General features: G+C 33.9%; 1 protein-coding gene across 2 annotated transcripts in view; it reads right to left on the bottom strand.

Annotated features, from left to right (window-relative positions):
* Positions 1-21,620, bottom strand: part of Gbe1 (1,4-alpha-glucan branching enzyme 1) — a 210,857-nt gene that overhangs the window by 88,254 nt on the left and 100,983 nt on the right. For both annotated transcript variants that reach the window (XM_070030451.1, XM_070030450.1), the window contains exons 4-7: positions 19,816-19,941; positions 18,472-18,607; positions 16,202-16,292; positions 10,941-11,150 (exon numbers count right to left, since the gene is read on the bottom strand). In XM_070030451.1, the coding sequence (XP_069886552.1) occupies positions 10,941-11,150; positions 16,202-16,292; positions 18,472-18,607; positions 19,816-19,941 (563 nt within the window). The remainder of the gene's footprint in view (positions 1-10,940; positions 11,151-16,201; positions 16,293-18,471; positions 18,608-19,815; positions 19,942-21,620) is intronic.

Raw genomic sequence — 21,620 nt, 5'->3', positions numbered from 1 at the left:
AGATGAGTAAAAATGTTGAAAAGGGTGACATTGATCAAGATACACTGTATTCTTAAACTGCTTTGTTAAAATGCTTTGTTAAAGACAATAATAAGAAAAAAACAAGAAATGTGAAATTATAACTCCATTATGCTACAGCATTCTATATCCATGTACCACACATTTTTACTTATTGTATTTTATACAGTTGGAAACATTGCCCTGTAGCATATACATAACATTATCATAATGAGTTCTTTATATGTGAAACTGAGATTCAAATGTCAGTTGCTTGATTCATCCAACATAGAACAAAAAAGAAATCATCCGCTTTACCTTATATCAGATTGTTACTATTTTAACTCTTTATATTATACACTTTGATTTGTTGGTTGTGGGGCCTGAACTCTGGGCCTGGGCACTGTCCCTCAGTTCTTCAGCTCAAGGCTAGCTAGCTAGCGCTCTACCACTTCTGTTTTTTTCTGCTTATGCGGGGCTGAGGAATCAAACTCAGGGCTTCATACAAGCAATGTAAGCCCTCTACCACTAGGCCACCTTCCCAGCCCCTATATTATATAGTTTTGATAATATAATTTTGGTGAGAATATTTTTATATCTTTCCAAACTGAATTTAGTTGTGAAGTAAAAGCAACCGTAACAAGTTATTTTGTATTACTAACAAAAGAATTTTGGTGAATATTTTGTAAAACAAGAAACAGATAAAAATGGAGGAAAGAGAGTTAAGTACTATTTTAAATAAAATATATTCAACATGAAGCAATTAACATTGTTTACATAATTAATGTTTTTAAAAGGCATATATTAGTAAATTTTTTTTAAAAAGCAGTGGAGGTATGGCTCAAAGTGGCACAGTGCTAGCTTTGAGCAAAAAGAGCTCAAGACAGTGCCCCATGACTGACAAGAAAAAAAAAGTATCTAGGTTATCATATATTGTTAACTATGACAAAAAATAACAAATAGGCAACAGAGAATCATAGAGATTAGGCAAGTTATTTACTGCTGCTGGTGAGGGACTTGGTAAATCATGCAATTCATTCAAATTAAAACTTTTTTTTTCTTTTCTTCTTTATTTCTTTTCCTTTTATCTTTGTTTAATTTTGTTGTCAAGGTGATATACACAGGGGTTACTGTTACATATATAAGGTAATGAGACAAAAGACAAAGGGTGAACCAATGCAATAGCAATACTCATAAGAAAATACATTGGAAATAAATCACAACTTGGGGTGGAGTATTGTGGGGGAGAGAGGAGGAAAAATCAATGGAGGGGGAAACAATGTTAGACAAGAAATGTATGCAAAAGACTTTTAATAAAATTCTGTTTGTAAGCATCATGATTACATGATTATTTTCATGCCTTCCAATCAGGTAAGGCTGGACTTCTAACTGACTTATTTGACTTACTTTTCTACAAACAGCTTTGGTCTCAGTAAAGCTCACTACTGTGCTGTTGCGCTTCCTAAAACACTTTGAGGAAAATGTTAACTTGTTCCTGTTTTTGAAAAGTTTCACTGGCAAAAGTCTAATCTTAGGAAGATATTTAAATGTAGATGAAAAGAATGAATTCAGAAGCCAGTAGCTTTTCTTATATATAGAAAAAAAAAATATGGACAACACAAGGAAAACAACATTTCCACAATACAAAATTCACATGGAAAATTCACAAGTTAGAGAAAAACACTCCTGATCATTAATTTACACTAATGGAGGGAAAAACCCTCAAAAATAAATAATTTTATATCTCAGAATTCCATTCAAATTTAGGAGGTACTTGAATGTTCTGAAGATAAGATGTTCCAGATAACATGTTTGATTTTTTTTATCTCTGGACTAATACTAAGGCAGTCATTCAGCTAGAAACCATGAAATATCTCTTTATACCTTCAAATCTGCTAGTCCAAACTCTAGAAAATTGACATGCTTAAAGAAGTTGTTCTGTTGCCTGCAGATAAAAATAGAAGAAAAAAATTGATTTTTTTCTCACTTTTTATCTGCTTGTTTAAAAAGGTCATAAACAAAGCTAGATATCATTATTATTATAAACTCCACAAAAGTTCTTGACTTAAAGGAATTATCACTTGAATGGAGACCTTAAGGCCATTTTCACAAGCTATAAAGCATTATTATCTTAATAATAAGCTGTTTTTAAGACAATGTGAAGTATTTTCATACTAGAAGTAAACAGTTCTACTTTAAAGCTAGTTTGGATTTGGGAAGGTGAGTGTGATAGGTGTGTAAAACTCAAATTCTTAAGATTTTTTCACAGAACCCATGGGCATTTAAGGTTTATACTGGTAGGGAATAAATGAGGCAGATAATACCAGGAACAAAGTTTATATAAAGACAGTAAATCCTTACCCCTGCGCTGTGCTCTGCATCAATTGAAACCTTTCTGCTAGGCTGAATAATCTCATAAAGCCTGTGAAAGAAGTTATATTTCTAGTATTTGAACTCAATTCCAGACAGATTAGATTGATATAGCAACTTTCTTAATCTCTTTTACAAAAGAGAATTAGTCTGTCTGAATTTTGAAGCTAACTCTACTTTCTTTGAAATAGTAGATTTAACTATTTTTCCTTAATAAAGTTGAAATAAGGCTCTGCTTAAAGCAGGAAAGAAATAATAAAATAAAAGTTTTAAAAAAACAGTATAAGTGAAAAAATACTAAAAATTTCTATGGTATACCCAACATTTCCTGAAGCTACTAATATTTTTCTATGAATTTATTGTGCTTAAGGAAGAATGATATACCAGTTAGTGTTTATTTATCTATCATCTGATTATTTTGAAATATGTGTTTAAACTATGTTCAAATCTGTCTTATAAAGCCACTAGAATTTGCTTTTTGCAAAGCAAATAAGGTAGAATTTATAAGTGGAAACTTAGGAAGGAGTACTCTAATTTAAAAATATAGTATTAAGGACATGCTTATATTAGAACAATTTTAAAAGTTTGGCCAAAACTGTGCTAAGAATTCATATGTGTTTTAATAAAGAAATTCTACTGCAATCCTTTCCACAATAAAATCACAAGGAAAACATTTCTTTGATGTTTTTCCCTCTGTTTTTTATTTTATTTTATTTCCCCTGGTCAGTGATGTGACTTGAACTCAGGGCTTAGGCACTGTCCCTGAGTTCTTTTGCTCTAGGGTGGCACTCTACCACTTTGAGACATGGCACCTAGTACCACTTCTTTGTTTTCTGGTGGATAATTGGAGGTAAGAGTTTAACAGATTTTCCTGAGAAGGCTGGTTTTGAACTGTGATCCTAAGATCTCAGCCTCCTGAGTAGCTACAATTATAAGCTTGAGTCACCAGTGTCTGCTCCCTCAAATTCTTTATTTCTGGTGTAATTCTCTTTGTGGTTATGTCAACATTATTTTTAAATTTATTTATTTACTTACTTTTATTTTATTTATTTTTCTAATGTATTTATTTTTTTTCTGGTCAGTTGAGGGGCTTGAACTCTGGGCCTGGAGGCTGTACCTGAGCTCTTCAGCTCAAGGCCAGCATTCTACCACCTGAGCCACAGCATCATTTCCAGTTTTCTGGTGGTTAACTGGAGATAAGAGTCTCACAAATTTTCCTGCCCGGGCTCGCTTTGAACTGTGTTCCTCGGATCTCAGCCTACTGAGTAGCTACTGAGCCACCAGAGCCGGGCATATTTATTTATTTATTTTTATTGTAAAGGTGATGAACAGAGGGGTTACAGTTACATAAAGAAATGAGTATAATTCATGTCAAAAACTGTTACCCTCCTTTCTTGTGTTAGTCCTCTATTACTCCCACCAACTCCTTTCCCCCAAGTTGTAAAGTTCATTTCCAACATAGTTTCTTGTGAGTAAAAGTGGCAACAATATCCTGAAGATATTGAGTTTTTAGATCTTTTATTTTTCCTAAACGTTCTGATTAACATGTGCTCAGCAGTTTCCCAACCAATATATCTAATAACACGTTCTAGTACCTCTAACTTCACAAAATAGCGCCAAACTGCTTTCAATAAATCCTTTGGATATCATTGAGTCTGTTTTTTTTTTTTTATCAGATTTACTAATGATTAAATAACAGTGGAACATTGCTAATTTAAATATCTGAAACCTGAAATAGTTCAAAATATGAGTGCTAATACATTATCACAGTGGAAAACTCCACACCTGATCTCATATGTCAGGTTGCAGTTAAAATTCAAGGGGCATCAAATATATTATCTAAGTTATCTGTAGGTTATATGAATAAGGTGTGTATGGAAGTTAAATATATTTGTATTTTGACTCAAGTACTATCCTCTATCTCATTATATATCTGAGAATTTTCTAAAATTAAAAAATAATCAAATCAAAACACTTGATACAAATATTTTAGATAAATGGTAACCAAGCTGTAACAAAATACACCAAGTATTACTTTAAAGCCCTCTTAAGTACAATGTTAGCAGTTTTTGCTCATGTCCTACATGATTACTTTTTAAATATCTTGCGAGTCATGATTTTGCCATCTGCATATTAGTTAATGTCTAATTGCATAATAACCCCTAAATTAAGTTTTAGCATTAAGAACAGTGTAAGAGCATATATAAATACATCAGAAATATATTTTTCTAGAATACATGCATCTGTATTTATGAGCATTTATCTTAGGGATGCAAAATTGATTTAACATTCAAAATCAAGGTAATTCACCTTATTAACAAACTTAAAAAAGTCATGTGATAAAATACCACAGACCAACTCTTAGGATTAAAAAAAAAAATCTACTCTGAATAATCTGAATAGGGAACGTATTCATAAATTCCCTTCCACATTCAAATTTGGGGAAAAAGTCTTGCTTGGTTAAAACAAATATAATAATAGAATATCATCACTAAGATGTACTTTATTCCATGTAGTTATGACCCTAAAGAAATAAAGGCATTTTTACTTTTCCTTCTGGAAGAACATCTAGTAAGTCAAGAGAAGAGTAGAGTCTTTCAGTCTACTAGTTGTCACATGATAGAATAATTATACACATTTTATGTTAAAATGGAAGTTTAAGGAGAAATAATGAGCCTCCTTCAAGACTCAGCATCTTTGAGGGAAACTGTAACAAAGAAAAGATACTCATTTGAGGATTTAGTAATGGCTAGGGCATAGGTATTAAACTGAAACAAATCTGTACTTGTTATTTTATCAAGTACATTTACATAATGCCACAGGAGTAATCAAATAGAATTCAAAACCCAAAGCACTATGTTATATCTGTAACTTCTCTCTCTGGGTACTCTTAAAACTTATGGATGGTGAGTTTTGTCAGAAAGTTCTCTTTGGAAACTGAAGAAAGGACAGCCCGATATCTGTTATGAACTGTCATTAGTAATTTAGTAGAGCTAGAAGGCAGTTCAACAGAGTAGACAGAAAATTAAAACATGGGCAGTCCCTGATTGGAAATTTATTCATAGCAGGTAATGAAATAGCACAGTCAGGGTCTCTGGCATTACTCAAAGTGAGAGATTTAATTCTGATAATGTTGATGATGGCACTTGAATCAGAGACTGTAAATGGTGACAGGCTGTGACATACAGATAAGATGAAACTGAGCACATATCTCTGCTGATGGAATACTATATAAGATAGTTTTTTTTCAAACATTCTACATAAAATTTTAAAACTTACTATCACTTTTACCAAATACCATTTTATGAGTATTTGTCAATTTATTATATTACCAAACCTATGTAAAGTTTGAAAATAATTTGTATTTAAAATATGTAATACAGTTTTGTTTCTGATTTCATCCGCATATGGAAAAAACCTTCAAAATTACAGGTAGAGTACTTACAATATGGAGAAGATAAAATAGAATATTGGGTTTTTATGTATTTATATGCTTATAGGGATATAATAAATAAAAGTATATTATTTATATTTATAAAGAAAATTTGCATTGGATTTTGTCTGCATTTAGCCCTTTCTAATTACCTTCATGGATATTACTACATTTATGATACAAAGTATACTTAAAAATGACTTATTTCAGATTTAACTCTATGCAACAAATATGGCTGAAATAAATACATAATAAATAAACCTCTTCTGAATTTTTGAATACACTATTAATTATCTTTGATAAATTTAAGTATGGAAATTTGAATATATAGATTAAAAGTTCCTTCATGTTCTTCCTATTGAAAAACAAGGTTGCTGTTCCCTCACTCTGTGATTGATTGATAGTTAAATCACCTGTCAGATCCAGACCATGTGAAATGCTATTCTGCATACAGTTTTTGAGATTCCATCCTTCAAGAGGGCTCAAGTCGTATCTGGAATGTGCTTCTGAGAGAGGAACTGAATTCCTTGCTCTTAATGTCATGGCTGCACTCCTAGCTGACAGTCAGCACTAAATATCAGTTGTGTGATTCTTCTACTCCTAATTATGTCAACTCAGTGACACAAAAAGCAGAAGAAAAAATAAATGAAACAATTTATTGAAGTATGCCCCAATTATGAATTAGAACAAAGACTTGCTATAAACAAAAGAGCAGAATAGGACTTTAATCATGAATGCCAAGACTATAAAAGCAATTTCAGCATACAATGAATCAGTGTTAAATTACATGTGCCATTGCAAATAAAAATTGGAGTTAAATGTAAAAGACACTTTCTCAATCTAATACAAATTTCATAAGTAAATCTTTAATAAATTTGTACATGAGTAATGAGACAAAAATTGAAAGAATTCCAACACTACTGGCATATCATATACTGTAAAATCTAATTATTATGGAATTATTTGTGGAATAGGGCTGTACAAGTTCAATCTGTACACTTATTTTCTATATGTTAACAGTGTCATAATTTGGAGCAAAACACAAAACTACTTCTATAAAAATTGAAAAGTGTAGACATTAGTCAAATGTAACATTTCAAATAACAGAAACTACATTACAGAAGATTAAGCCAATATGGCAGAGCATATAATAAAAATAACATAATAAAAATAACATAATAAATAACATAATAAAAATAACAATCATAATCTAAAACTATAAGACACACTGTTGATAAAACTATGTACCTGAGAAAGATTACTAACATAATGAGAAATAAGCCATAATCTATTCTTGACTTTATCTCAGTGCCTATAATAGACATGTTCTCAATTTTTATAATAAATAATTTAAAATAATCATACATAATCTCTTTCTCTTTCAAAAGTTGGGTAAGTATAAATACTGAATGTACAGAAAAATGCATCATAAAGCTATTTTAATAAAGAATTATTTCATAACCAAAAAATCCATCTATGTAGTATATTTCTTTACAAGGTGTAGTTCTATAGGATAATTGTTATAAAATGTAAAAGTCTGTAATTTAACATGTGACTCATACTTCTCAGTTTTCAGGTTGAAGTGAATCTTAATTCATTCAAAATGGTGCAAAGTCAAATAGTTTTTTTATGGGCATTCTACATTACAAGATCTATTTATCTGTCATAAATTCATAGCATATAAAGCAGTATTCAAAAAAATGACACAACTACAAAATACCTTCAAAGAGGGCATGGTACCGACTCCCACATTCTGCATCCTCTATTAATAAAAAGCATGAGAACAAGAATGATGAATGGATTTGTACCAGAGTCAAGTCAGGTCTGGAACCAGGCCAACTCTACCTTTTTATCATCTATTGTGTTTCTTTATCTAACAGGAGTGACTCTACCCACCCACCCCCAAAATATATATGAAGTAATACATGCCATTAAGAAAAGAGTGTAGCAAAACAATGTCTTTAATGTATACAATATCTAAATTTATGTTGAAAAATAGGAATTCTTAGTTTTCTAAAAATATTTTCTGGAACATTTTCTACACTTTGCTATCACGGGTACAGGTATGCATATAATGGAAAATGTGAAAGAAAATTATCAAATTATTTCAAATAAATTAATTGTAAAAGTATTAATTACACAGTTTGAGTGTCCTATACCATTATGCTTACAACCACAGCATGCTGTTTTTGGAGCCTGGTAAATTTGTATATAAAAAATGAGCTCTTCAAGGATCTAACTCAAATCAAAAAAACTAAAATCCTTTATGTTAATCCACGCACTACTGTCTCACACCTGTAATCCTAGTTACAGGGGGCTGAGATCTGAGGATCAAGGTTCGAAGCTGTCCTGTACAGGAAAGTTGATGAGACTCATCTCAAATAACCACCAAAAAGCCAGAAATGGAGCTATGGTTCAAGTGGCAGAGCACTAGCCCTGAGCCAGAAAGCTCAGGGACAGTGCCCAGGGTCTGAGTACTCTCTCTTTCTCTCTTTCTCTCTCTCTGTCTCTCTCTGTCTCTTTCTCACACACACACACAAACACACACACTCACACACACTCACACACACACACACACACACACACACACACACACACACACACACACACACACACATACACAGAATTCCTTTATGTTCCTATGCAGCAGGAAGCTAATCTTACAAAATATTTTTAGGATGCTTACATTTCTAATGTGTTCCATCAGGAGGAGGAGAATGGACATTTCTACTTCTCCTCATTCTCAGACTCAAAATGTCTTACTTTGTGAACTATTTTAGGCTTCAGATTTTCAGATTACAATGTCTCATATGTACATTAGGTATTTGGTGTTTTACAAGCTTAAAGACGAATGATGATGTATTTTCACTTCAGATAAACATTAGTTGTACCTTCTCTGAGGGTTTGCTTTTAAATTTGTATTACATTTTGAAATTTAAATTTAATCAGGTAAAACATCCCTGAATTTAGATGGTCAAAGAGAACACAGGTGTGTTTAATCTTTAACCATCTCAATAATAAACCTTACAGTATGGATTACATAATGAGTTGGAGGCTAGCCTGGACCAACTGAAAAATGAAACTTTAAAAATGGAAAAAAGATCCTTAGTTTAAAAAAGATATAGAGTACATACAAATAAAAATGTACTATAGTATTACTGATAATTGTTATTTATTGTTAATTTATTAATCAATTATTGACTAGTTATTAAAATTAATAAATTAATTTCAATCAGGGTTATAGCATTATTAAAACAACAGTGTAATCTTCTAAAATGTCCTGCTAATAACAATTTGGATTTTTTCCTACTATTAAATGGAAGTGATAAATTAGTGTTGTAGATATAAAACATGATAGGATTAAAGCACTTGGATGGTAAAATAATCAGTATATTATGAATGATATACAATTTGTAAAAAAATTACATTGCGTGCTATAAAGAGTTATGCTAATTCCATACTTGGGTAGTGAATAGTTGTAACCTGGTTTTTGGTAGAATCATCCTAGATGCTCCTCAATGGATAAATGGATCAAGATAATGAAGTATATATTACACAATGGAATTATATGCTTCTATCAGAAAGAATGACATTGCCACATTCGTAAAGAAATGGAAAGACTTGAAAAAAATATATTAAATGAAGCAAGCAAGACTCAAAGAAACTCAAAGACTCAAAGTAACAACTAGTATATTTCTATGATATTTGTAGCAGAGGATTACAATAGCTCAATACCTAAGTGCAAATGACCATATCAAATGAAGCTTATCAAAATGCATTCCAAGAAATGAAAACAACAGGTTTTTCTAATGTATCATTTGCAGTTATTTCTTTCTCTTCTTCTTTTTTCCCTTGGTTTATGACCCTTTTGTCTTGTAAGTAAGTTTATCTGATTTGTAGAGGGGAAAGGAAATCACAGAAAAGATGGGACAAAGGGTGAACCAACGTGACAGTGATACTCACTAGATACTATGTTGGAAATGGACTTTACAGCTCAGTGGAGAGAGGAGTGGGGGAGGGGATGGGCAAAGTGGCAGAAAATGAGGGAATGGGTAACACTGTTCAAAAAGAAATGTATTTACCTTACATATGGAACTGTAACCCTTCTGTATATCACCTTTACAATACAAAAAGAAAATGTACATACACAATGGCATTTTAATCAACCATTAGAAAAAAATAATGTTGTACCAGTTGTAAAGAAATAGAAAGACTTGAAAACCATTATGTTAAGTGAACTAAGCCAGGCCCAGAGAGAGAAAGGTTGCATGCTTTCTCTCATATGTAGAAGCTAGAATCAACTTACAAACCAATAACTAAATACATTAGGTAGCATGTGTGTGTGTGTGGACATGTATGTATTAATTGAATTATGGTAGATACAAGGGAAAACTCCAATAGAGTAATTCCTTTAAAAGGCAAAATCAAAGTTCAACAGAATGAATACCAGAAAACAGGCACGTAAAAGGGTGAGTTGGGGCAGGGGGTGTCACAGAAAAAAAGGCAGAAGAATAGAAAAAAAGAGGGGAGATACAGTCAAGAATTCAATGTATATCCTACAAATTTAAGAAAAGTGAAGGGAGGGGTGTTAGGAGGGATGGGTGAGACTGTTGAAAGGGGTGACATTGATCAAGATGCATTATATTCATAAGCTTTTGTTAAATGGCAAACTCCTATGAACAACTACTTAAATATAATAATTAAAAATAGAAGCCAGGTGCCAATGGCCCACACCTGTAATCCTAGCTACTCATGAGGCTGAGATCTGAGGATCATGGTTCAAGGCCAGACAGGGCAGGGAAGTCCATGAGACTCTTACCTCTCATAAATTTTTCAAAAAAAGCCAGAAGTAGCATTGTGGTAGAGAGCTATCCTTGAGCACAGATTGCCTCAGGGACAGAGACTAAGCCCTAAGTTCAAGCCCCAGGACCAGCAAAAGGGGGGGGGGAGGGGAAAGGAAGACAGAGAGAGAAAGGAATTGTCCAATGGAAACCACAAGTGCACATATAATTTAAAAAAAATTGAGAATGTTAAATACTAATAGCAAGGATATACATACAGTGAATTTAGTTAAATTCATTTAAGCAGACTTATATATAAATAAATAAGTACAGAAACTTTCTGTTGTGTACATTCCTACCTGGAGTAGATAAACAATCTGCTATCCCAAAGTTTGTGGGTTCCTCTAGGTCCTGAATGAAAGTAACAGGAATCGGTCCCATCGAACATATTCAATCCATCTTCTGAATTTTTTGAAGCATGGCTGTGTACCATATCTAAGAGGACTACAATACCCATTGAATGGGCTGTGTCAATAAGTTCTTTTAGCTCTTCAGGTGTTCCAAAACGACTAAATGTAAAGAAAACAGGAAAAAAAATGTATATCACATGTAAAGCAAATAGCCAATTACATTTACATAAAGTGATTTTGCTCAGCACAGTATTAAATGTTTTAAATAAGCAAATACAACTTTATAGGCTATTTACATACAACTCAAAGCTCCATGTGCTATTAAGCAAATTTAAAAATACTAAAACTAATACTTTAAATCAAGGTATTCACTGAAGATTTATATTCTAAAATTTCTCACTTGAGACTATAAAAAATGTCTAACTCTGCTTTGCTATCCTTCAACCTGCTGGTTTTCAACTCAAATGGAAACCAATCATGGCTATTCATACTCATCTGTTTGCCCATCCCTTTGGACATATGAGGTTGAGATAGGATCCAGTTTTTGGATTAAGAACATACTTGCTGTACCTGTTCCCAAACTGCAATGCCTTTGTGTAATCATGGGCCAAAAGAAGGGCCGTGTGTGTCACCACCCAAACAGAAAAGTTGGGGAGCTCACATGTATACTTATATAAGTTAAAAGCAGTAGCTGGCTTGGTATTTGGGTTTAGGCCTATAATACCAGCTCATTGGGAAGAGAAGGCAGAAGGACGATTGTTGGTGGCTAAGCCTAGGCAAAAAATGTTAGTGAGACCTTATCCCAAAGAACAAGCTAGGCATGGTAGTACACCCTTAACATCTCAGCTGTGTAAGAAGCATACTTAAGAGAATCACAGTCTGGGCAAATGGATGAAAAGTAACAAAAATAACAAAAGCAAACAAGGGCTGGAAATGTGGCCCAAAAGGAAGACTCCTTGCTTGGCGTGTACAAATCCCTATGTTCAAACCCCAGTATAGGCAAAAATAAGTCTCCTCATCTACATGTAATAAAAAAAAAAATCAACAAGGTTTCTATTTATCTTATGTAAAATCTCCACACACTAAAGCTGTCCCTATATCAACTCTGCCCCTTAAATAATTACTCTCCTTCTTAATTGTTTATGGCTCTACCTCACTAGAATGCTCCTTGCCAGCAGGGGCTTGTCACAGTGTGCTCCTGTGTGAAACCATGAAGTACTTAGTAAAAAGCAAGTCTCCTGATGGGGTACTCTACCTAGCAGCAGGAGCTCTATTTTCAAAATGTAAAAAAAAAGTCCTGACATCCTCTACTACTACAAACTATACAGGGCTCTGATCATCCGGATAAAGTTCTTATTACAACCAAATGCACACTCTACTTTCTGGCAACTTTCAATAATATTATCTTGTCTTATAAGATTTTACAATTCTCTTTTTATTTCAACCACATACCCTTTGTTTCTACTTACTTAACTACATATTCAATAAATGAGTAACCTTAAAGTTTCACTCCTTCCTTCCCTCCTTCCTTCTTCTTTTCATTCCTTCCTTCCTTCCTTCCTTCCTTCCTTCCTCCTTCCCTCCCTGACTCCCTCCCTCCCTCCCTTCCTTCCTTCCTTCCTTCCTTCCTTCCTTCCTTCTTCCTTTCTCCTTCACTCCCTTGCTCCCTCTCTCCTTTCCTTCTTTGCTTTCTTCCTTCCTTGTTTTTATTTTTTATTTTTTGGCCAGTCATGGGACTTGAACTCTGGGCCTAGGCGCTGTCCTTCAGCTCTTCAGCTCAAGACTAGGGCTCTACCACCTGAACCACAGCACCACTTCTGGTTTTCTGGTGGCTTATTGGAAATTAGAGTTTCATGGCTTTTCCTGTCCGGGCTGGCTTTGAATCATCATCTTCAGATCTCAGCCTCCTGATTAGTTAGTATTACAGCCTTGAGCCACCAGCACCCAGCTCCTTCCTTCCTTTTTTCCTTCTTTCCCCTCCCTCTCTTTCTTTCTGAGACTGGAATTTAACTGGGTATCTGATGCTTTTCCTCATTGGCTGGCACTCTACTACCTGAGCAACATTTCCAACACCCCCATTTGTTTATAAATGCTTCGTGAATTACATACCATGAGACATAAATTTTCCTGTTTTCTGAAGATTCAGCAATAAGCAATATAAGTATCACTGTTCTTGTGAAATGTATATTATTATTAGGAGACAAATGAGCAAAATATATGAAATAATACACAGAATTAATAGTGCCAAAGAGGGAAAAACCTAGTAGAAAGGCAAGCTTCTGGATGCTGGTGGCTCATACCTATAATCCTGACTACTCAGGAAACTGAGAGCAGAGGATTGTGGTTCAAAGTCAACCCAAGCAGAACAGCGTATGAGAGTCTTATCTTCAGTTAATCACCAAGCAGCCCTAAGTAGAGCTGTAGTAGTAGAGTGCTGACCTTGTGTGTAAAAGCTCAAAGATAGTGGTCATGCCTGGAGTGAACGCCCCAAGACTGGCACAAAAAACTAAAACAAAACATAAAAGTGAGGTATTCTATTTTAAATAGATTCACTAGAGAGTTTCAGAGAAAAGGCAATATTTGAGTAAAACACAAAGAGTAAGGCAAGAAAAGAAAGGGATAAGTATAGCTCAAGGAATATTAGAGAAGAAGGAATAGCAGGTACAGTGTACAGGGGAAGGAATAAGCTAAGAGCACTTGAAGAACAGCCACCAGGATAGAGGAGCTGGAGTAGAGTGGTCAAGAAGGAAAGATGTGAATCTATAAAGCTTTACAAGACCCAGATCAATGCAAACTTCAGAGCCAATATTAGACTTATAGCTTTCCATCCATAAGAGACACAGTTCTGAAAAAAGACATTGCTATGGTTTTCACCTTAAAATTGTTACTCTGGTCATGGTGCAGAAAACAGACATTCGAACTGAGGGTGTGACAGCAAAGAAGAACTAGTACAAGAAAAACCAAAGACCAAATAGAGCTACTGAAATAACCAGGTAAAAGAACAGAAAATTGTACTTGGGTAGTAGTAGTAAGGGCAGGTGGATAGCCAGATCTGGGATATAATCTGAAGTAGCAGATGGTGGGGTTTTATGCTAGAGTGTAGATACTGAAATGGAATACAAAGTATAATGCCAAGATTTTGGTTTGTACAATTAGAAGATGAAAACATTATTTGTTGAACTAAAGAAAATGCAGATTAGAAAATAAGATAAAGAATTCAATTTGGGACATACTGTATTGAAGATATGCATTAGCTATCTCACACACACACACACACACACACACACACACACACACACACACACACACACACACACACACACATGAATCAGGACTGGAAACTTAAATTTGGGAGGTGGCTTAGAGAGTATCCTAAAGCTCTAAGTATGGATGCACACAGAACAGAATGGAAACAAGGATTGAGTTATGGAAGGTCCAATATTAAGTGCAAAAGAAGCTGAAGGAGAGCAAAGGAAATAAAGAATAAGAACCAGTAGGCTGGGCAATATAAAAAGTCATTATAATGTTCAAGATGCCAAGTACAGAAAAAACATTAAGGAAGACAATTGTGCTAAATAGTGTTAATCATTCATATAAGCTGTGCTTATTATATTTGAATTGTGAAAGTCATCAGTGTCCCCAAGAAAAACATTTTTGGAAAACAGACAGGTTGTCTGTAGTAAAGAATTCAAGAAAGAACACAAGTGTAGAATTTGGACAACAAGGATTTAAAAAGATAATTAGATAACTACTTAGGTATCTTTTTTCTATCTGAAATGTTATTGAAAAGACCTACCTTTTCTTTCCTCCAGCTAATATAATCATGTTTTGGATCTCACTTCTAATATTGGTTCAGATCTAATCTAAACTGGACAAACATCTAACTTCATAATATTGTAACAAAATTTTCTGTACCAGTAGAAATCATAGTATATATGATTACTGGATTAGTGTGTATACTAAACCATATGTGAAGTAATGCCTACATCATACTGTATCTACAAAACAATGCTGGATTTGTTGAGTTTGTTGTCACATATGAACAACTCTGCAATAACAGCAAAGGGCTTCTCAGATCCTTCTGCCCTAGAGACTCAGATCTTTATCAAGCATTTTTTTAGTGAAGTTTGTACTTGGGTCAATCTCTCCACAAAATGGTATGAGCTGTTTCAATAATGGTTTCCGTAAGACAAAATTTTCTGACTAAATCATGGGTCTCAAAACATATAAATGTTTCTGCAGGTACACAAATGATTACTGTTTTTTGAGAGAATTATTTATTAGAAGTTATACCATGAAAAGTGATACTAAATCAGGGCCAATCTCTAAGCTAGAGAATGGAGAGAGTCTTATAAACTTGGTATAAGAAAATGTCTAGCTTCAAGCAGAAAAGGTCAAAACCTATGTACATATGACCATATAAGATGAACCCCAAGATAGGAACACAACACATTTTATCTTGGTTGCTGCTGTTGTTTTTAATGTACTATGTGATTTTTTTTGTTTCTTTTGTATGTTCTTTCCCCATGTTATAACTCCTGTTTTCACTGTATTTGATTCCTGTGCCCTCATCTTTTTTTTTTTTTGGGGGGGTCCAGTCATGGGGCCTGAACTCTGGGCCTGGGCGCTGTCCCTCAGCTCTTCAGCTCAAGGCTAGCACTCTACCACTTGAGCCACAGCACCACTTCCAGCTTTTTTTTTTCTGCTTATGTGGTGCTGAGGAATCAAACCCAGGGCCTCATGCATGCAAGGCATGTGCTCTACCACTGAGCCACCTTCACCTTCCCAGTCCTGTGCCCTTATCTTGTATACACATTTTTCTAATTTGGGGAGAGGAAGGGAAATAACAAAATGCTGAAACAAGGATACAGGTTGAGCCATTGTAATAATGAGATGTACAAGACACTGTATTGAAAACAAACTTTACAATTTCAGGGGTGGTGGGAGGAGTTGGGGAGGTGATAAGGGAAGGGATGGTAGGGGAAAAACAAAGGAGGAGATAACAATGCTTGATAGGAAATGTACTTATTACCTTACTCATGTAACTGTAACCCCTCTGTACAGTATCTTTACAATTAAAAAAAAACTAGCTTCTATTGAGTTTATTAGACATAAAATGGGATACAAAATAATATGTAAAATGTTAAAATTCATTTTATTTACACTTTTGGCCAAAATAAAATCAATATAATTAAAGACTTGTATTTTACCTTGAAGCTGCAAAAAAGCTTGTTATTTGATACCCAAAACTGGCATAGTACGCATGCTCCATGATAGCCATCAATTGAATGCAATTGTATCCTGTATGGGCAAAAATCAAAGTCACACTGTAAAAAAGTAATGGGAAAAAAGCATGTTCTAAAGACATAAACCTAACAAGCAAAAGCTCTGATTAGTTTGAAAAGTTCTACGGCTTAACAGCATTTACATGTCTGACCTTCTAACACAAAATTGGACATTTAGTCTTTTAGAGTTACAGTCTGACTAGCTATTTGAAATGTCTTCCTTTTAACAAGCAATAAACGATATGTAAATTTACACTTAATTTGGCTTCAGAATATTAAAGATGGAAATCTGCATATGCTAAAACTTCACTTACACTTGTAATATCCATAGTGAAGAATAGAAAAAATAAAACAGATCCTATAACATAAGGCCTATTTTGTTCATATGTCATTTTTACTATGTAACACAAGAAATCCCACTTCATTCATTTTACGCAAATAGCCTCCTACAGTCTGTATTAATGTTTCCAGTTTCCCCTTTGTTTTGCGCCTATAAAATTGCTCTGAAGTTGAATGTGTGCATAGAGATACATATACACATATATCACCACCCTTTCTTTATCCAAATATATTTTGCTCTAACACTAAAGAAAGTGAGGCAAAAAGCAAGTAATGCATTTTTAAAATATACAACATTGAATCATAAATTATAGACAGAGATAAATTATAGAGACAGTTATACATTTGAAATATTTGAAAATTATTTGAAAAAACATCTTTAATATTCTATTTCAATGACACATTCATATAAGCTTCATGATTCATAAGGTTTTCATGATTCATAAGTTCTTCAATTTACTTAAATATATAAATGTAGTTGTAAGCAAACAAAAGTGGCAAATTTCTTCCTTCCTTCCTTTTTTTTTTTTTGGTAATGGGGCTTGAACTCTGGGCTTGGGCGCTGTCCCTGTGCTCTTCAGCTCAAGGCAAGCTCTCTTCTCCACCTCTTGAGCCACAGCACCAATTCCGGTTTTCCAGTGGTTTATTGGAGATAAGAGTCTCATGGACTTTCCTGCCCAGGCTGGCTTTGAACCATGAGCCTCTGATCTCAGCCTCCTGAGTAGTTAAGATTACAGGCGTGAGCCACTGGCACCCGGCTTTGGTTCTTATTTTATAGTTCCATATACCCAAGCTTCAGTGCACTACTAATACTGGAACAATTACAAATTCATACTCTGAATTAGTGATTTATTCTTTTAAAGGGAGAATATATCCTTTCATAATTTCATTATCTAGTGAGAAGTTACTAGTAATTGCTACTTTATTGTAAAATAGTTTACGTTAATTCAACTGACACATAGAAATATTGCTACAGAATCTTGTTCATATTGCATAAATCAAGAATATCATAAAATTTAGAACTTATAGTTTTTTATTGTGCAATATATATTCTTATGATAAAACACACTTTTGTACTTTCAATATTAACTTTTATATAATTAATCCTAATTGGATTCATTCACTTTCTAAGAACACTAAGCTAAACTATCCTCTAACCAAAATATGAGCCCCTTGGTAGAAGTAATATAGTTAAATGTATTTCATCTGCCTGCTTAGACTGTGAAGCAGACACAAAATGTACTGTTGGAAATTTTAACTATAAAAAGAAAAATAACAAAGTATGTTCTGAATCAACAATTCATCAATATACTATTTATTCTCCTGATTATTCTGATGAGAACAGATTCTATATCATTACACTCTAACACATGCCTTTTCCTCACTATATGCCTAATATTGAAGATTGTTTATAAATGTCTGCTAAGTAAGTCATCCAGACCTAAACAATGACGCAGTTTGAAAATGAGTCCCAGGTATCTTACAAATATACGGCCTCTTCTCTACGCCACTAAAATGAACAGGCTATAATCAATGGCCACTTTGATTAGTAAAAGTTATCTTCTGTAGAAAAGTAATTATGCTTATATATTTATCTACAATTTTAGAAGCCATCAGTTCATATTACTTAAAATTGAAATTGGAATAATATCTTGAATTTTTATGCTCTATCTTAATCCATTTCTCTTTTCTATGCTATCGCTATTACAGAGTAATTTGAGAAGCCTAAAATAAAATGCATTTCTATTACATATTTAATCTCTTAACAAAAAAAGAGACACTTGTAATTAGCTTTTCTAATAGAAGAAGAGACTCATTAAATTTTTATCTGAATAAAAATCACAGTTATTACTTACCAAGCTCTTTGATTCTTGGTAGTACATTGCATGTAAAATGTTTGTAAGAAGCTATTTTTCCTTCATGAGAAGATATTCCCACATGAGATTCATAAATTCTGAGACTTTTTGGCTTCTTTGGTCTAGAATGCTGAAACTGCAGAATATAAAATTAAACTTAGAATTAAAAAAAGAACTTAGGTATTCAAAAAATTTGTTTTAAGGGTTTTTAATGGATGTTTTAAAAGAAAACATGAAGTGTTCATGTATTATTATTGAAGAGGTTCTATTGGTTCTGTTTTGTTTTGTTCTTTAGAATAAGTTTTAAAGGAAAAGAAATGCATCAATAACTATCAGACTGAAAACATTCCAACAATTTTTAAGACCAAAAAACATTCCAACAATTTTTAAGACCAAAAAATGACTTCTAAGATACATACCACATTTTGTAACAACACAGTCATAAAAGTTCCAATTAATTCATTTATGAGATAGCCATCCAAATTTCTTTTCCTGTGGACACTGATCTTGCTTCAAAATTCTGATAGTAAGAAATATTACTGTGTTGAAAATCTGATAAATCAGAGACGGTAGCTTAAAAAAGCAAATTAGTCAGCAGGGCACTTGTTGCTCATTCCTGTAATTCTAGCTACTCAGGAGGCAAAGATGTGAGGATTATGGTTTGAAACCACCTGCCAAGAAAGTCTGAGACTCCTCTATAATTAGCTACTAAAAAAAGTGGGAAGTGTAGCTATGAGTCATGCTAGAATACTATTCTTGAGCAAAAGCATTTAGGGACAGCATCTAGGTCCTGAATTCAAGGGAAAAACAAAAAATCACTTCTTATAGAAGAGTATGTAGAAATTTGCTATGTTTTCCCTCTCCTCTAACACATGTTAAAACAAAAGCTTACTTGCTTACTTCTGTATTTCACTGGCTACCAATGACAAACATAGATATGCATTTAAGAGGAACACTAGGATGTAAAGAAGTAAACCAGTGGTGAGGAGAGAGATTTAACAATACTTTTACGATTACAAAGTAAAAATTTACTTTCCTAGAAATAATGGAAAACACATATATTTAAAGATTTGTTGCAGGGTGCTGGTGGTTCATGCCTGTAATCCTATTTACTCAGGAGGCTGAGATCTGAGAATCACGGTTCAAAGCCAACATGGACAAGAAAGTCTGAGACTCTTCTCTCCAATTAACCAGCAGAAAACCGGAAGTAGTGCTGTGGCTCAAGTGGTATAGCCCTAGCTTTGAGCTGAAGAGCTGAGGAACACCCAGGCCCAGAGTTAAAGCCCCACAACCGACAAAAAGAAAAAAGGAAGAAAAAAAAAAAAAAAGATTTGTTGTTCTTACTTTATATGGGTGCTCAGGGTCCCAGTATATCCAATCATAATTCACATTACCATCTTCACGAACCACATATTTTGCCCATGGTGAAATACGATACAGGATCTCCCCACTTTTACTTGTGATCACCACCTAAAAAGAGAATAAGATATTATTGCTACAAAGTGATTGAAGAATTCTAACACAGCCCATAATGAGCATTGAAATATTAAGAAAGGAAGAAGTGAAGAATCCAAATCAACATGCCACTGTGTGTCCACGAAGAACATATGCAATGGAGGATGGGTGTTGGTGGCTCATGCCTGTAATCCTCGCTACTGAGGAGGCTAAAATCTAAGGACTGTACTTTGAAGTCAGATTTGGCAAGAAAGTCTGTGAGACTCTTAGCTCCAAAAAATTTCTCCCCCAAAAAGCCAGAAGTGGAGATGTGGCTCAAGTAATAGAGTCTTGAAAAACAAAAGCCCTCTAGGACAGAAAGTAGGCCCCTACTTCCAGTCCCAAGATCAGCATACTGTGTGTGTGTGTGTGTGTGTGTATGTGCACGCATGTGTGCGTACACACACACACAAAGGTAGAAAAAAGAAAACTGAAAATAATGTATCTAAATTTTAAGGACATTGATTTCTCATTGACTATTAATAAAATATAATTACAGCTTGAATTTAATGAAGTGGCCTTCATTAAATAAGATAATTCTTAGAAAAATACATTATGATTCTCTAGGAATTTCTATGACTGGAAATTTTCCCACCAATTCTGAACTTCTTTTACTAAAAATCCTCTACTATATAAAATGAAACATTTTTTATTAACCATCCTTATATGTTTATGGTTTTCAATAGCAAAAGAAAAATTCAAAATAAAAGATTTTACTAAAACCACCATGATAGATTTAGCCTACATATCAGATTTTTAATTTACACAGACATGACAAGAGATTTTTTTCCAGTGATTAAGATTGTAGGGTTTTTTTTTATGCTGGAAATTTTTTTAAATTTTTATTTATTTTTAATGTGAAAATACTGTACAGAGGGGTTATAATTACATGGGCAAGATAATCAGTACATTTCTTATCAAGCATTGTAGCCTCCTCCTTTGTTTCCCCTTCCCATCCCTTCCCATCCTCCCTCTGCCCCCCCACCCAATCCTCCCTGCCCCCCCACCAAAGTTGTAAAGTTTGTTTTCAACATAACGACTTGTACTTCTCGTTGTTGCATTTTCCACTACATTTTCTAAAAGCAGATTGAGATTAAAAGCGAAATTAGGATCTAAGGCATTGAGAGAACATTCTTCAGTCTATCGCTGTTAATACAAAAAACTCAAGCATTCATAATTCCTGAAAATTAAACATGTGTAAAACTTTATAAATTAGAAAAGACTTTCACATTCATGCTTTACTTGATTACAGAAGAGCTGTATGATTCATTTATTAAGTGAGATAAGAAAGGTGCCAAATGTTCGAAAATCCTTGAGTGGTTGAATTTTCAAGAACTAAACATGGATACCGATGATTCCTTACTCCAATGTTTCTGAACACTTCCTTCGGATCTTGAAAATGAAGAACTTATAGTTTATTCTGGAGGCTACAGGGCAGAGAAAGAAATACCATATATCATAGAGGCAAAGAGAACTACACTTGGAGAAAGGAGAAGAAGGCAATGTGACCAAGGAAGGCTGAATGGTGAATAACCCAGACACTCACCAAGGAAAGTGAGTTTAACAGAAGCTAGAAGTGTCAAGAAACAGTTTCTTCCCTAAAGCACCAAGATTAGGTGGAATCCTGAAAACAGCCCAATAATTTCTAACTTCTA

This window comes from Dipodomys merriami, unplaced genomic scaffold, assembly GCF_024711535.1.
Source record: "Dipodomys merriami isolate MVZ:Mamm:240054 unplaced genomic scaffold, mDipMer1.0.p SCAF_2, whole genome shotgun sequence".
Taxonomy (NCBI): domain Eukaryota; kingdom Metazoa; phylum Chordata; class Mammalia; order Rodentia; family Heteromyidae; genus Dipodomys; species Dipodomys merriami.
The sequence above is the reverse complement of the archived record's forward strand: the minus strand, read 5'-3'. Positions and strand labels throughout refer to the sequence as shown.